Source organism: Cygnus atratus, chromosome 7 (assembly GCF_013377495.2).
Source record: "Cygnus atratus isolate AKBS03 ecotype Queensland, Australia chromosome 7, CAtr_DNAZoo_HiC_assembly, whole genome shotgun sequence".
NCBI classification, from domain to species: Eukaryota; Metazoa; Chordata; class Aves; order Anseriformes; family Anatidae; genus Cygnus; species Cygnus atratus.
Genome location: NC_066368.1, coordinates 28,939,907 through 28,956,962, shown reverse-complemented (window position 1 = coordinate 28,956,962; position 17,056 = coordinate 28,939,907). Strand labels below are relative to the sequence as shown.

Here is a 17,056-nt window from a genome sequence, read left to right as displayed (position 1 = left end):
TCTGTGAAATGTATGAGGGTGCTACTTTGCTTTTTTTGTTTTAATTAGTACTTAAAAACTTGTAATAATGTTTTTCACTAAGTCTTAGCTGAATATTCACATGTGCAACTTTCTGCAGGCCTTTTAGGTCCAACAGCCCTGTCGGTCAACACCTCAACTACTCCAAACTCTCTGTTGAATGCTCTGAATAGCTCTGTGAGTCCCCTGCAGAGTCCAAGTTCAGCCACACCTAGCCCCACATTATGGGCAACATCTCTTGCTAACACGAATGCCACAGGTTGGTAGAAGTTAAATTAAATGAATTGTTCAACAGTAACTTGTAAGAATGACAACTGAAAGTCCAGAATTTTTCATTTATTAAAGCCTTAATTCTTAAGTTTATATTCACACAGATGAATAAATATCAAAATTTGAAGCTAGAACTTTATATACGTTTATAACCTGCTGTTGCATACAATGTTTTGATGTTTTAGGTAAGAAACAGCTAACTCACAAAGTAATGGTTAGAGCATTTTGGTTTTGGCATGCAATTCTAAAGGCAACTTCTTCAGTAATGTGTTAAAGCTATATAAAGATAGACATTTATTTGAAGTATTAAGTGAGAATTTTTTAAAATGAGAAAATTATTCAGAACATGACCAAAATTTGTTGCAGGTTTCTCTGCTATTCCACACCTAATGATACCATCTACTGCCCAAGCAACTTTAACTAGTATTTTGCTGTCTGGAGTACCTAGTTATAGTCAGAACACTCCATCTCCACCACCTGGCTTGACTCCTGTTGAAGTCCATGTCAACGGCCTGCAATCAGAAAGTAAAAAAGGGTCACCTTCTTTAAATGGTCACGTGAAGGTAAGTGACATGATCTCTGGAGAACCAGATCTGTTTGTAATGAACCTGTTCTAAGAAAGTTAGGAAAAAAAAATAGCTTCATTGGCAGATTCTTAAACCTACTAAGTTTCTACATAGAACAGTAGTGTTATAACATCTTTATATTTTTGAAAACATGTCCCATGTTGAAAAATTGGAAATGAAATTTCTCCTGTATCAGAAATGAATCTCTTGCTTTCTTGCACAGACAGAAAAGCAAACTTTGCAATATTTTCTTAAGCATAAAGCATAAAATCACTTCCATTTTTGACAATCATTTCAGACCTCAAATATCAAGTATGCTGCACTGTCTGCCACATCACTGGGAGAAAATGTGTTGAGCACAAACCACAGTGATTCGGCAAGACAAACAAGTACTCACGGTGCCTCAGAACAAGTAGCTGCCAAGTCAAATAGTGCAGAAGGTAAGACTTTGACATTCTGTTCTTTTGTCTGGTGGTGTTCGTGCAACCTACATATAGTTCATGAAACAGAAATGCACAATTAATATAGTTAATTAAATGAACACATGATGCCTGTGCATTGGTTGTGCAGCAATGCTGAAGGAAAATATCTTTTGGATCTCACAGATCTATTGTCAAGGAAAGTAAATTGTGCTAACAGAGCCATGCTGATGATAGAAACACCTTAAGTTAACATAAATATGCTTTTATCATTTTATTTACTCCCCATATTATTTTTATATTATTTATCTAGGGAAAAAATCTATAACAATTTTAGTATTTTTTATAGCAGCTTCACTTCATAGCTTAAACCAGTAGAGAATTTTTTAGCAATGTTTTATTTTTGCTCTTCAATGAATGGAAAGAAATAATGACTTTTGAGAGAGTTATTCTTGCACAAAATTATGTGTAGATCAAACTTAGATGACATCAGCAGACAGAATTAATTTGCTATTTATAATAAAACCTCAGTTTTTTCCTTTAGCTGTTCAAATGCAGTATAATGATCTGTTCCTTCATCTATGGAGGGAAGGAAAGCAAGTTTCATTTCAAACTTCTGTGCAGGTTTGTGTAAAGGCCCTGCTTCCCTTTCAAATACTGATCAACATGGAGATGTTCTTTCCTTAATGCTTGTAGCCGTCTGAAATACTGATTTGAGTAAATGGTACATTGCCCAATTAAGGCAATTAATATTTGCAAAAATACATTCTAGAAGTATTTATATATTAAGTGGGGACCTTTTATTCCAGCAAAGATTATATGAGCACCTGACAAGGTTTATTAAAACTGGATACCAAATTAAATTTGTTTGAAATAGTCATTCTGATTATCTTTAAATTTGATATTAACTAATATTACTTGCCTTTTACTTGAATAAATAAAGGGAAATACTTACAAGACACGGTAGACACACTACATTAATATTGATGCTTTTTTTCTGTGTATCTGAAATTACATTTTTGATTTACCTCAGGCCAAGTTTTAACTCTGAAGACTAGGTTAATAAGAAGAGCAGTTTTTTAGTAGTTGTTATCACTTTACTAAGCACACTAGAATATAAGAGGAGTTTTGTTTAACTGTTCTCTTTATTGGCCTTATAGGTTGCAATGATGCTTTTGTAGAAGTGGGCATGCCAAGGAGTCCATCACATTCAGCAAATACCAGTGACCTGAAGCAGATGATGAGCTCTTCCAAACAGGCGTGTACAAAGAGGCAAACAGTTGAATTACTGCAAGGCACCAAAAACTCTCACTTACAGTAAGCTGAAAGTGCAAATACAGATTAATGGAACTATCTTGTGTTTGAAGATAGATGTTTCAGTCATTAGATGTTCAAAGAGCTGTCTTAAATTGAGCTTGGCTTGTTTACTGTGTCCTCCACTTTGTCTTTTGTTTGTAAACTTTGAATACTTTTTGTACATATTAAGAATTTTTCTCTTTAGTTTGTGTCCCTGTCTGAAGGGATGAAAAAAAACCACCTTGTCTTCCCCACAAAAGGGTGGGCATTTTTTTCAGAGGAACTTTCATTAGCTATTTCTAAAGGATATGTTTTTGCACATCCCCTTCTTATTGATTACATTGAGAACAATTCTTAAGTTCCAGCCTTTTTGCTTTTGTGTGTACTTGAGGCTGTTTTCTTTGTAGAAAAATGACTTTCAGGACATAACAGCATGTTCCCAATGATTTTTTTTGTTTGTTTTTTTTTTTTAAATGACCCAGCAGTGGGAAAGGCCCTTTTGAGTCATAATACATCTTGGCAATACAGGTTTTGTTCTTAATGTGATGTTTTGTGCAATCTCCTTTAAGTAGTATTAAGTAGTTTTGGGAACTGCTTATCATGACTCTTGAGATGCATATTTTCTTTTACCTCATTTATTTACACTGTTAAAGCTGTAATATCTATTTCATTAATTCTGCTCTCATTAGCAGAAATCCTGGGATTTCTAAACTATCAGGCTCAGTTGTTTGTATGTCTTGTTCTTTTTGTCGTGGATTTAGTCTCAACATTTCTTTAGGGTTTTATTCTTCTGGGAGTAATCTTTTAAAACATGATTACTTCTATCTGCTTTGAAGTAAGAGTTTACACTTGCTTTAAAACAGGCATAAGATAGGGCTTTTTTTCAGAAGAAAGAATTCCAATATGAGGTACATTGGCATGCAGGATCATGATTGTTGAAGCGTTGTACCCATGTTATCTTTCTTAGTTCCCACTTAGATGTATCTCTCTTCCTACTACTGTTAGTTTGTTAGAAGTGTTGAGCTGCTGGCCTGAGCAAAGCTGAACAGCATAAAGCCATACTATGTAGGGATTGCCTGTAATGATTCCTGACACCAGAAAGCTTCAATCTTACTTGATGATCTTATACTTGGTAATATAGGCAGCAGCAATATGTGTCGTTTCACCGTTGGAGAAAAAATGGTACATAGTGAAGGAAAAATGAGACTTAGGGAATATTGGGGAAAAATGTTGATATTTATATACTACTGGCTTTTGTTGAGTTTTGCTGCCAAACTTCTCGAAGTAAAGCTCAGTTATGACAATTGCATTGAATATTCACTGCTTGTGAAAGAAAGATTGGAGTTAATACTGACTTTGTTCCATAGTACTACAGAGAGGTTGCTCTCAGATGCAGAGTTAAGTGCTTCTGAAAGTCCTATGGCTGACAAAAAGGCTCCTGGAAGTGAGCGGGCAGCAGAGCGAGCAGCAGCTGCCCAGCAGAACTCCGAAAGAGCACGTCTAGCACAGCCATCTTATGTAAATATGCAGGTATGTTTCCTAAATAAACCCAAATCTACTGCAAAACTTGGTAATTGCAAAGTGTATGTATTACACAGTGCAAAGGAAACTGGCTAGCAGACTGACTTGCCATTAATGTTTCAGGAATGCATTTCCCAGCAAAATTGTTCATTCTTTCAAGATGTGGGTTGTATTTAGGTTGACTGGTTTGTTTTCATATGCAGAAATCATGTTGAGGTGGCTGGTCTTGTGAGTTTAGACAAAATGGAATTTCCAGTTGCGGGAAGGTATGGTGATATACAGGAGGCTTCTTTCAATGTGTAATAGCGATAACTTCTGTTTTTAACTTTACCTTTCCCTTAGTTCTCAGATGACATCCCAAGGTACCATACATTACAGAAGGAAGAAAGTCTTATTTTTGTGTTGAAACTGCTATATGATTACTAGCTATTTTTGGCATAATACAGCAAGACCTTTTCAAATAAGTAAATACCATCATTACCTTCTCATAGAAACTTAATGGAGGACAAATATTAATCTCTCCAAGTCTTTGTACTCCAAAGAAAGCAAGAAAAAAAAATTAGTTCGGTCTTCAACTTAACGTCTGAAGGGGGGGAGGGAACTATTATGCTTCTGTTGAGCTTAAATAAATAAAAATTCAGCACAAAAAACTATATGGCTAATTAGTCTACTCAAACACCTTAAATGTGTGTAAAATCTTATATCATTACTTTAAGATGAGTGATAACATGAAAAACACTTTACAAGTTTTCATAAGCAGTGTCAAAACACTTTTTTCACTGTAGCTTCAGGTTTATCTACAGGAGCATTTACTGAAGCAGCTACACTAGTTCTGTCACACAAATACGATATACTTTATTTGTAAAACAGTAGTAACAGTTCTGTTTCAGTATAGATCTATCAGTGTGAGCATAACTAGACTGCATCGAGTAATGAGGCAAGACTAAGTTTGGTGTTTTGCAGCCCTTTTTCTTATCAGAGGTCTCATTATTTTAAATAATGAGTTTAATGCTTCAGGCTAAATAATGCATTTTTGTAGTTTTGCATATTTAGACTTGCTAATCTGTAATTCAGAGAAGTAGAATGGATTTAATTGGTGACATCCAAAGTTCAAATTTTCCGTTGTCTTTGGTAGTGAAAACACAAGGTTTTAAATTCTGCCAAAGCTCACCTGTTTTCCTTTTAGAAAGTGAGTGCATGGAGAGGAACCAAACTTGAAAGAAGGTTATTCAAGATAACTGTGGTACCTAGATTTGCTGTCTAAGATATATATTGCTTCATACTGTTGGGGAATGTTTTAACTAGTAAGAATAGATGATTATGGAAGAGAAACTAGGCTTAAAAAAAATCTTAAAAAACAGTTGTTCTGCCCTAAGTTTCTAAATGGTGCTGTAGCCTCATGTAAATGGAAATCAGATAATTATTTAAAGTCTTTATCTATGTTTGAATAAATCTTAATCTACGCTTGAATGAGTGCTTTAGGTTTACGAGAAACTTTGTTACGTATTCCTTGGCAACCTCTGAAAAACTTTGTTTTGAAAAAGAGCTAAATACTGGAATGACATTTAGTTGGAATGGTAATTAAACTATCTTCTGTGTATTTGCTTTTTAGGCATTTGACTATGAACAGAAGAAGCTACTAGCGACCAAAGGTGTGTGGATTAACAGTGACTTCTGAAAAGTTTGTTGGTACATTACTGAAAGAATTTTCTGAAGGCTCAGTTCTATAATTTGATTTAATCAAATTTCAAGCTGATAGTGAAACACATGTATATTATTTTTTATGTTCCAAATTTTTTTAATACCAACATAGTATAAAGTACTCAGTGTAAACAAGTTGCAGAAAGACTCACAGCTGTAATACTTCATCTAAACCAATTTAAACTTTAGGATGTTTGTCGTATTGGCAAGGTTGCTCTACATTTCAGGAGCAGATTAAGTTATAAAATTGATAAGGGACATAACCATGTCTTTGACCCGATTTAAAAAAAAAAAAAATAAACCAAATACCCTCTTGCCAAAAGAAAAACAAAAGCACTTTGTTTTGAAACAGATGGGATTCCTTTGGCTTCAGTGCAGCCCTAAGGGGTTTACCTAACTTCTGACAGAATAAATTGTCCTCATGAAGTATAGGATTCAATCTGTGTAGCAACTGGAAGTGTTAAGGATTTGTTTGGTGTGTTGAAGCCTGTGAGCATACATGATATCAAGATTATTATCTCTGTGTCTTTAATAAGGTTGAGATTTACCAATTTATCTTTTCATTTTTTCAGCTATGCTAAAGAAGCCAGTTGTAACAGAAGTGAGAACTCCAACAAATACATGGAGTGGGTTGGGGTTCTCTAAATCTATGCCTGCAGAAACTATCAAAGAACTGAGAAGAGCTAATCATGTATCATACAAGCCATCTATGACAACTACATATGAGGTATATAAAAAACATAGTGTAATGGAAATTTGTTTCTATTGAATGATGCGATTTTTTCTTTTGAGAATTGTCTGAAACTTGGTCTCAGATAAGAATTTTTTAGCTTTCTTTTTAAGGTACTAAGTATTTTTATTCTGAAAAATGTTTCTTAAATAATTAACAACACATATGGAATACATTCAGCCCAACGTACAGTTAGATCAGCTGTATAAATCATGCTCTAGATCTATAGAATTCTGCTCCTGTAAAGATACTTGTTTAAAGCAGCTGAAAACAACTTATGGGACCAAATGACTCAATAATTGTAGACAGACTAGTGGTAGAAATTGTGTAACCTACTTAAAAATAATGTGATTATGTAACATGTAAGCTATATAATGTAAATTACTGCGTGGTGAAACAATGTTAGAAAAAGAAATAGTAGCAGCTTATGTTACATTCTGTTCACAAAGCTGTAGAAGTTTGCTTTATTGGTCTACTTAATTACAAAGAAATATTCAACCGTGTTTTTTTAAAGTACTTTAGTGTTTCCCACTTGATATATGAACTTCATGTAACATTCAATTATACGTAATAGATTTGAGTACTTATACTGAGTTTGCGGTAATGACTTGGAGAAAAAAAAATGACAACCAAAATCTGTCATTTTATTTAACTGACTTTACTGATTCAGCTGGGCTGGGGGTTTTCCCCAAGCTGTGATGCACTGCTAAGGGTCTCTAAGCAGACATATAATTCTAAGACCATTTTGTGTTTTAGTCACTTGGAGTTTGCCCACGTACAAACCACAGGCTTAGCTCCTTCCCCTGAAATGTAGTGTGTTAGGACTCCTGTTTCCATTGTTTGGTATGAGCTATTGTGGAAACATCTGGGGAAAATAAAAATCGTGGATTCCTTGTTATCATGCTTCTGTTTAGTAGTCTGCAATGTCATTAGTATCAGAGATCATAGTGCCACCCTTCTTCCCTGCATGTACATTTTTCATGTGAAACGTGTGGGATGTACTGAGGGACTAGTCTTTGAACAGACGCAGTATTGGTATTATAGTCTATGGTCTGGAAAGTTAATTTGTAAAATAAGATCACTGAACATTTAATCTCCACTGTAATATTTTACTGGGTGCTCAGAAACATTGGCCGACATCTTTTTTTGCTTTACAACTTTTAGCCGTCACCGTGCTCAAACACAATGTAGAAGCTCTGTCTTTTCTTGTTCATTTGTAAGGCTTGGAGTAAATCCATTCCTTTCTTCATTTGTTGGGTCATACTAGTCATAGTTCCCACCTTCCTGATGTTGTCAATGACAAGGATCTTTTGCTTTTCTCCAGTGGTGTCAATTTTCCTGAGCAGTAGAAAAGATTAACTCCTAAATTGTGCTTTTTCAATTAGAATTTCATGCAAATATATAAAACTAAATTGTTTGTTTAATTCTATCTTTTTTTTTTAGCTCGTGTAAGTGTGCGGTATCAATAGTAATCTTTTTTTCGGTATATCCCCACCCAATTCCCTAATTAACTGCAGCTTTTCAGGGAATGTTGCCTTTATTGGAAACACTCTGACTCAGTGGTGATTAGAGTTGATAATTAATATTCTACAGGAATGTGAAAATCTTTTTAAAAGATATCAAAAAATTCACAAATGATTGCAGGATTGTTGTCATTGTATTGTATACAATATCATTGTCAAGTACTGTATACTTGATTCACTTCTCTCTAAACAAATGTTCTGTAGTTCTCTTCCCCATGAAGGGATGCATAGACAGAGTGCTTAATGTCTCAAATTTGTATGGGAATCTGATATAATAGAACTTTTTGGAAGCAAAGTCGGAAATACCGAGCAATTTATTCTGAAGTGTAGTCTCTAAACTGTTTAAAATCCTTAAACCACATATGTTTTAAGCACACCTGCTGTTTTGGTGTCTGGCTTGAAATTTGACAATTGATCAACTGCCAAAAGGATGTTTGCAAGCATTAAAGCTGTGTTTTTAAACGGGACTGCTTCAAAGAAAACATTTGAATCACAATGAAACTTCTGTTTTCTGCCCAAATGTTCTTTCTGTGGCTTGCAGGGTTCATCAATGTCTCTCTCACGGTCCAACAGTCGGGAGCACCTGGGAAATGGCAGCGAATCTGATAACTGGAGAGATCGTAATGGGCTTGGACCCACAGCTCATGAATTTGTCTCCTCAATTGGCAGCCCCAAGCGGAAACAAAATAAATCAGGTTAATAATTTCCTAAGATCTGATTATTATTATTATTAAATCAAATTTATATCAATGAATATTGTGAATATATAATTGATATCAATGAATATATATTCAAAGCATATGCAAGGTAGTATAATATGATATACAAGTATTAGTCTGGAAAACCAAAATTTAAGGAATTTCTTTATGCAAAACGTTCTTTCTGAAAGCTCTTTCTTGTCTTGGAAGGTTTTTTTTTTTCCAAGGTGTACAGACTTAAAAGCTTATTTCTAGACTATCATTATTCTGCTGTTATTGATGCAGCAATAGCCAAATCTTTACTGGGCTATCTGCTAGTGAGTGAAGAATGGAATTTGTGGACAGGAGATGAAAGAAACAGTTATGAGTTGGCTGGACAAATTAATATGCTTACCTTAACATACAAGTTTAGGAGTACTACTATGTAAGTTTTTGTTCATACAGTCATATAGTGGTATTGAATTTCTGCTTTGTTTTTATGCTAGTGGTTCCTAACTGCACCAGTAGTATCTTGTAATATTTCACTTTTTCCAGTACATAGTCTTGCATAATCTGCCCTAATGGTCCTACAATCAGTTTCTGTTTGGGTATGTGTTGTATTGTTTTACTCTGATACAGAGGAAATGAAGGCACTGCCTTTTACAGCCTAAAATGCCAGCCTAGTAATTGCATCATTTGTCAAACTTCATGTTCATGGTTCTAATACTGAACACTGAATAGTCTGTTCTAAAATTCTCCTCCAAAATGGATCTTGGTATCAAATTAACAGTTTGGAGACTTTCTAACTAGTTTGTGCCCAGAAGACAAGAAAGCTAGCACAGCACTTGTCTACAGTGGTGTTTTTATAACTTCCTATTGGCAGTCTTTAGTGGAGGCTATTTCAGAAGGCTCTGGGACAATTGTATTTTTACTTGCGTAGGAAGGTACCCTTTTGCTGTATACTTTCTGGTGTCTGTAAACAAGTGAGGGAGTGCTTACAGTGGCCTCATTTACACAAATTCCTGATATAGTTCCAGGCAGCTATCTTATTTTTCTTATGCTGCACAAAAAAAAAAAAAAAAAAAAAAAAAAACATGCTATCTGGTTGTGTACTATGACATACAGAAGATAAAGGATTGTGCAGCTACATCGGTTTTCTTGTTTAAAAACTTCACCCTGGAAATGCTTTTTTAAATGCACTTTTTGGCAATGTAATTTAAAATTTTATAGGGAGCGTATTTCTAGTTTTAATCTTCTATAAAACTATTTCATTCTTTTTAAATCTCTACTGTACAACAAATCATGCAGCTACTCACTGGTCCAGGAATTGCTCCAGCATGGTATTTTCCCCATCCAGACCAAAAAGAGCAGGTTGTGATTGTTTGCAATGGTATTTTCCAAAACACCTACTGGAGAAAACAGGAGAGGACTTAAGGAGAGGGAAAAGCAGTGGCGCATTTCAGGTTTTTCCCCTATATGAGGTTCTGAAGTGCATCCACATAACTGTTTACGTAATGTGACTGTGTAGAAAACAAATACCAGAACTTAAGGAAAAAAAAAACTTTAATTCTGTTCATTTTCAAAGACCACTGAAAAGTGTTTTTTGATTATTTTTTTTTGCTTTCATTTTTGATGTTAAATAATCTAAATATTTTGGTAATTTAATGATCTAATTGAATGCAGCATTGGAGTGACTGAAAATTGCACATATCTGTGACGTGACTGAAAAGTGCACTTCTTCCCTTTCAGCTGAACACTATCTCAGTAGCAGTAATTACATGGACTGCATTTCCTCGCTGACAGGAAGCAATGGCTGCAACCTGAACAGCCTCTTTAAGGGATCTGATCTGCCTGAGCTGTTCAGCAAACTTGGTTTGGGCAAATACACAGATGTATTTCAACAGCAAGAGGTCAGTATTCTTTTGAAAGACATCTTTGTGTTTGTAGTGTGTTTTTACAACAGTGGTTGTTCCATCTCTTGACCAAAGCTGATGAGAAGTGTCTTGGTGACAGGATTTTCATGAGCAGCTCTGTTGAAGCTTTATCATGTCTCTGAATTTCCAGATAGTGAGCTTGGGCATGGGTACTGTTTCATCCTGCAATTTTGATTTTTATCAGCAGTGAGATCTGCACCAGTTGGTGGTCTCAGATCCATACCTGAGTGTTTTGTCCTAACAGACCATGCAAAGTGGGTATCTGCACGGACTGCCTTGTTGTTAAGAGGACTGTGCACGTGTTCATAAAGATTAAACTCCAAGAGGACCTTCCATTCATGTTGTACTTGAGTTGCTCTGTTGGTGTACCAATGTTCAGCTTGAGATACGCCTCTGGGAGAGGAAAACTGCTTTGCACGCACCAGGGGTATATTCAAGGCTAGACACAAGGCAAGCTTGTACCTCCTCCAGCACTCCAAGTCACTCGTACACACACTCATGGAGTTGTCCTGGGTCCATTGGAGTGTGTTGCTGCCATCTCAGCTCAGGGCAGCTGGATCTGGTGCATTTCCTGCCAATGCTTCTCATCTCTCTAATCTTACTGCTTACTGCTGGGGGGAATTCTGTTTCTGTGCAACCAAACTGTGTGGCAGGATCAATACTCAATCTGGGGAAATAAGTTCAGCTGTGCCTCAATTGATTCTGTGTACAGTCCCTTAGGTTTATGTCTTTTGTGCTCCCCTGCGTGCTCCATAATGCCCATATTATGTAGTCATTAAAACTTTGATATTATTTTGAGGCCACTCTCGATGTGTAACTAGAGATGGCTGTGTTGGTTTCTAACATTAAAGATGGCTTTTGTTTGATGATGTTTTATTTTATTTTAACCTCAAGAGTCATTGATTAAGTGTGATGAGCCTAACAGTTAGGCCAGAATGAAAAGTAATATTTCTACTGCATTTCCATGAATTGTATTAGTAGCACACACTTTGGTACGTTGTGAAATGCTCAGTGCTTTAATTCAAATACATCACCAGTAGTTGAGCAATTTTCCTCTGTTAACTTCTTGAAATCTGAATCGCCTACCATATCTACCTGGTTGTTTCCAATTCATTATAGCAGTTCTGATAAATACTCAAAATCAAATGTGATTAGTAGACTTCTGTGCTTTTCAAAAACTGCTTACTTTTTAAGTTTCTGTCAGAGAGATAGGGTAGCAAACTGAGAAACTGTGAAGAAGTCATTGGAACACACTGATTGCTGTTTACATGCAGAGAACTAGTTGGCAGAAATGTAAAATGCAGTAGGAAAAAAAAATGAGGCTATCCTGATCCACATTTAACAGCTTAATGGTTTTGGGGATAAACTTGTTTCATTTAATTTTCCTGTTCTTTATCACTCTAGATTGATCTGCAGACATTCCTTACTCTTACTGATCAAGATTTGAAAGAGCTAGGAATTACCACTTTCGGTGCCAGAAGAAAAATGCTGCTTGCAATCTCAGGTAAAGAAACTACTTCACACGGGTTTTCATTTGTTGATTTTTACTGACCTACCCCTCATCAGAAGGCACTTAAAACCAGGTTTTATAAAGCTTTCATATTCCCAAATAAATTTTCAGTTGCATGGTCTGCTTGGAAAGTTGAAGCTTGGTAGAAAGTCTTTCACAGCAGATAGTGAACTCTGTTTTATTCCCCAGAACTGTGAGTCCCTACAAAATGCATGGGTTTGAATGAAACACATTACTTGATTTTTTTTTTTCCAATTCACTTTAAAAGGTTGTCTAGCACCCTGTGTGCAGAAAGATGAAGGCCAAATGCTGTTTCTTCCAGTGTGCTGTACTATGCCTAGATGTGTTTTCTAATTGTAATAAATAGCATGCAATTCCATATTACATACGAATATTCTGTCTTCACTGTCTTGGCAATGAATTTGTATGGGAGAAAGTTTTCTTCAGGTAGATAGTGCAACATTAGATCATTTTTCCTTCCAATTACATCTTTTCTACTGTTGTTGTTAGTGAATGCATATAAAGTGATGGCCTAAAGAAGGTAAAAATACAATGCACTTAGTTTAGCAGTCATGAAAATCTGTGATCTCTCAGTGATTTGTGTCTGTCACATCTGGTTTGCTCACAAGAGCAGACAAGTGGGTAAAGAAAAAACATTTTGGATGAGCATTTGCTAATACAAACTTAGGGTGTGTATTTGAATGAGAGGTGAGCACCTGTTTTTTTAATAAAATCCATAGTAAAATATTGTTTCAATGTTATTGTTAAAGAATCGTGCATTGGGAAATAATTGAGATGCTGATAAGTTTTTTTGTGATCTCATTTTATATAACATGGTTGTGTTGCAACTATACATTCTATGTGCATGTCCCTTCAGAAGACTGCAGCCTTAGAGTTTGGTAGCAGAACCTTTTAAAATTATTTCAGCTATGGCAATTTGATTTAAATCATCATTACAAAAAAAGTATCAACTCCACACTGTAACGGTGCAAATTAAGAATTGCAACAAATAGATGCTTGCTTCCCAATCAGCTTCTATGAAGTCTTACCCTGGCACTCATACTATCCTGATTAAACTGAATGGGTACCTCCCTGACATTTTCAGTTGATACTGTTCTGTATCTAAAATGTTCTTATTGAAATAGAAGCTTTGGGTTGTTTTGATTTGGAAAAAAAAAAAAATAACACTTGTATCTGAGAGGTTTTTTGTTTACTTTGTAGAACTGAATAAAAACCGAAGAAAGCTGTTTGACCCAGCAAACATACGTGCCTCATTCCTCGAAGGTGGAGCGAGTGGAAGACTGCCACGTCAGTATCATTCGGACATTGCTAGTGTCAGTGGTCGCTGGTAGCAGTAAGTTGTGGCTCAAAAAGTCAACTGTAAAGATGGACATGGCAATCCTGTGGACAGCCTTCACTGCACACCACCCTCTGCACTTTGGAAGTTTGGGTATCAAGGACCAAAGCATTTTGTCTGCACAATACTGTGCCAAAAAAGAGAAAACACATTGTCTGTCTTTCAAAACACCAAATGTGGGTTATCTTTTACTCATGTAGATTGGACAGATTTTGCAATAATAATAATATAGGGTTCTTTGTTTAGTATTTTATTACCTATAACTATAATGTATGCACTGAATTTTTACTTTGAATGAAGGAAGAATGAAGAGCTGGGATGCCAGAGAGCGTAGATTTTGGTTTTATCAAGATGGATTTTTCTGGTACTGCTTAAAATAATTATTGAGGTCTTTCTGCACTTTACATGTTCTGATTTCTTGTCCTGTGGAAATTTATTTCTTTCATTTCCATATTGATTTTTATATTGGCACTAATCAAATTTTTTTCAGATGTTCCTGCATTGTCACTTCTCACTCTAATGGTACTAGGAACTGGTTCTTATGCAGATTTTCCTTCTCTCTGTCTCCCCAGTAGCTACCTGAAGAGATTGTTCCGAAATCCAGCCGTACGGTAGTGGACCGGTCCTATTATGCTCTCATGAAGCAGTCTAGTACTGCTTGCAGTGAAATTTGCTAACTGTAACAGATGCAATGAAAGACCAAAATGGACCTTGCAATATTAACCCTTTGCGGTCATCATATTTAACTGCTGCCTGTTATGCTAAAACTGTTTTTAATGGTTGTCTCAAAGCAAAGGGCTATTTTTAGTATCCTGCCACTAAAGGACACTTATTTATATCAGACTTTTATTTTTAGATCCTATACACCTATGATATGTAACATTAAACTGATCTACTGCAGATTTATGGTAGAGAATGAAAGGCATTCATCAAACTAGAGCTCTGGGCTGTCAGTTTGATTAAATACAACTAATCTAATTTGACAAGACGGCACTGTTGCCATTTAATAAATGACGCATATTACTTACATGACTATGCATGCAGCAAATAAGTGACCAACATGAAATAGGTGTAATAGCATCTGTTTTGTTCAATTTAGATTTGTAATGGTCAGCTGCAGAAGTGTTTAAAACTCTGGAGATGAACTATTTCTGAAACAAGTTATGTTCAGCAGAGTCGATATTATAAGTGGCTAGAGCTAACTATTGCATTCTTATACTGTGAAAGTCCGAATAATTTGGCAATATTATTCCTCTGTCTTTACAAATGTCTTGTTATGGGTTTATGAAGGGTTCTCATATAATGAAGGAATTCATAAAGTGCCTCTTTCTGCAATGCAATATAAAATTTCCAAGCATTAATTTGTTGAAAAGCTTTCCCATTAGAAATGTTGTGAATTACCTCTACTGTAATGTATTATTTATGTTCAGAGTACAAGCCTTTTGAGATGGACATAAACCACTGTCAAGTGCTCTTAACAGAAGGCATTAGAGTAACATTTACAGTAGTTGGTTTTTATGCAAAAATGGGTGTGAAATAGTTTTGACACTTTCCATGGATAATTCTTTTAAGGTGAGAAAACCAAAATGATGTCTAGACAGATTTGCACACACAAAGGGAATTTAAAGAAGTTATTACTCGAGGGCATAGATGATCAAGCAATGATACAAAGCCTATTGCGGCTAGCGAAAAAAAAAAAAACTGCTCAGTACTCATTTCAGCCATATCTACTTAATGGTGTATAGCTGGGTGACTTCCACTGTAGATCAAGTAGCAGTTAGCTTCCTCCGGGTTTAAAATTGTACTTCAGATTAGAATGGGTAGAACTGCATCTTGCATGCACACAGTTGTTCACATCAAAGTTGCTGTGCTCAAATGCCATAGATAAATATCCACTTATTTGTGAGGTATCTGTGTGTGTGTTTGTTACACAGGAAAGAGCAACTTCATGCGAACCCTTGTGGAAGCCACGATTTCTAATTCTAAAACTATTTACACTTATGCTTGCTTCTAAGCACATAGATAGCTCCATTGACGTGGACTGACTTATGTGCTTACAAATGAGCTTTCATTTAAATGTTTGCATTTTCAAGACCATTGTTTGAAAATCAAGTTGTTTTCAGTCATGTTGATTTTATAAGACCTTTTATTGAAATACTCAACAACACTTTGTACAGAACTTTCTGCAACCCCTTCTTGCTTGTTTTGCCTGAACTTAAAAGTATCAAAAAACTCTTTACACTCTTAAATTTTTAGTCTTTCAGAAGTGCATACTATGTATCTAGACAGTACTATATTTGGAAACTGAACTTATTACAGTATTAAGTTGATGTGGTCTTTTGCTGAGCAGTGCTTATTATCATCTACACCAAAGTGAAGAATTTCCCATTAACAACATTATTTTCAATAGGGCTTCACACAAAAAAAGAACACACTGGAAAAAAAAATTCTCACTTATTTTGATTCCACAAAGGGAATATGACAGTACAGCATACCGTATTGTTAGTGTTGTATTATGCACAAATATGAGTTGCTACATAAAAATGTTAGTTTTAAATCTGTGCCTTAATAGTGACCAGTTATCTGTAAATATAGAGCAGATACAGATTGTATTTTTGTGGGTTGTGTCCTTTTAGTGATTTTTAAATAAAAAATGAAATTAAAACATTAAAAATGGGAATTTTCAAAACTAATCAATGCTCCGTAAAATAAATTTATATAACTCCCTTGTATTCTGATTGGTTAATGAAGTATTTTTATTTAGACCCAATTCCAGGGATGCTTGCTTGTTAATAAAATATCAAAAGCAGTATTTCACATAATTGCAACATGTTTCTTTCACATGCTAATACTCTGTTCTACTGTTCTTTTTGTATCACATGCAATATGTTTGGCTTTTAAATGAGAACACTTTTTGCTATACCTCATTAAAAGAATAATGCAAAAGGGATTAAATTATCTCAGGTTCAATTCAGAGCAGGTCTTAATGGCTTGGCTTATGCAAGTTTTATTCTTTCTTTTGGCCTTCCCATTTTAAGGACTGTGGTTGGTTTGTTTGTATTCTTTTGTGATGGTCATTACACTATCACTTTCAGTGTAAAAGAGAACTCAATTCTTGAAAAGCAATAGGAATTCTTTATTTGGGATGCTGGCCCTGGAACCGGTCGAAGTCTAGCAAGAGGAATAGCTTTCCCACTGAGGTAATATGCATCAATCTTGTCTGTTTGTTTGAAATGTAGTGAGATGCATTTAATGTTACTTACCTCACACAGTATGTCCAAGCACTTCATGATGTCTGTGTTTTCTTTTGTTAATTATTTTGTACACACAGCTTTCCACTTACTCAAATTACAGTATTCCTGGATCACTGACCTCTTAAAAATGCTTTCTGCAATTCCCAGTACATATTCAGGAAAATGATGCAGGAACAGGGACAGATCAACTCTTCCCTTGAAGGCAACCAAAGGCTGTGGTACTCAGCACCAATTCACAAGGCATTGGCATAAATTAAGTGGGAATTGCAGAGGCAGGTGG

The 17,056-nt window shown here is 35.5% G+C and overlaps 1 protein-coding gene across 4 annotated transcripts in view; it reads left to right on the top strand.

Moving 5' to 3' along the window:
- Positions 1–16,332, top strand: part of BICC1 (BicC family RNA binding protein 1) — a 118,125-nt gene extending 101,793 nt beyond the window's left edge. For all 4 annotated transcript variants that reach the window (XM_035540079.2, XM_035540078.2, XM_035540087.2 and 1 more), the window contains exons 11-21: positions 119–277; positions 655–851; positions 1,153–1,294; positions 2,434–2,590; positions 3,937–4,099; positions 5,703–5,742; positions 6,364–6,518; positions 8,586–8,739; positions 10,471–10,631; positions 12,060–12,159; positions 13,387–16,332. In XM_035540079.2, the coding sequence (XP_035395972.1) occupies positions 119–277; positions 655–851; positions 1,153–1,294; positions 2,434–2,590; positions 3,937–4,099; positions 5,703–5,742; positions 6,364–6,518; positions 8,586–8,739; positions 10,471–10,631; positions 12,060–12,159; positions 13,387–13,517 (1,559 nt within the window). In that variant the 3' untranslated portion in view covers positions 13,518–16,332. The remainder of the gene's footprint in view (positions 1–118; positions 278–654; positions 852–1,152; positions 1,295–2,433; positions 2,591–3,936; positions 4,100–5,702; positions 5,743–6,363; positions 6,519–8,585; positions 8,740–10,470; positions 10,632–12,059; positions 12,160–13,386) is intronic.
- The last annotated feature ends 724 nt before the right edge of the window (positions 16,333–17,056 follow it).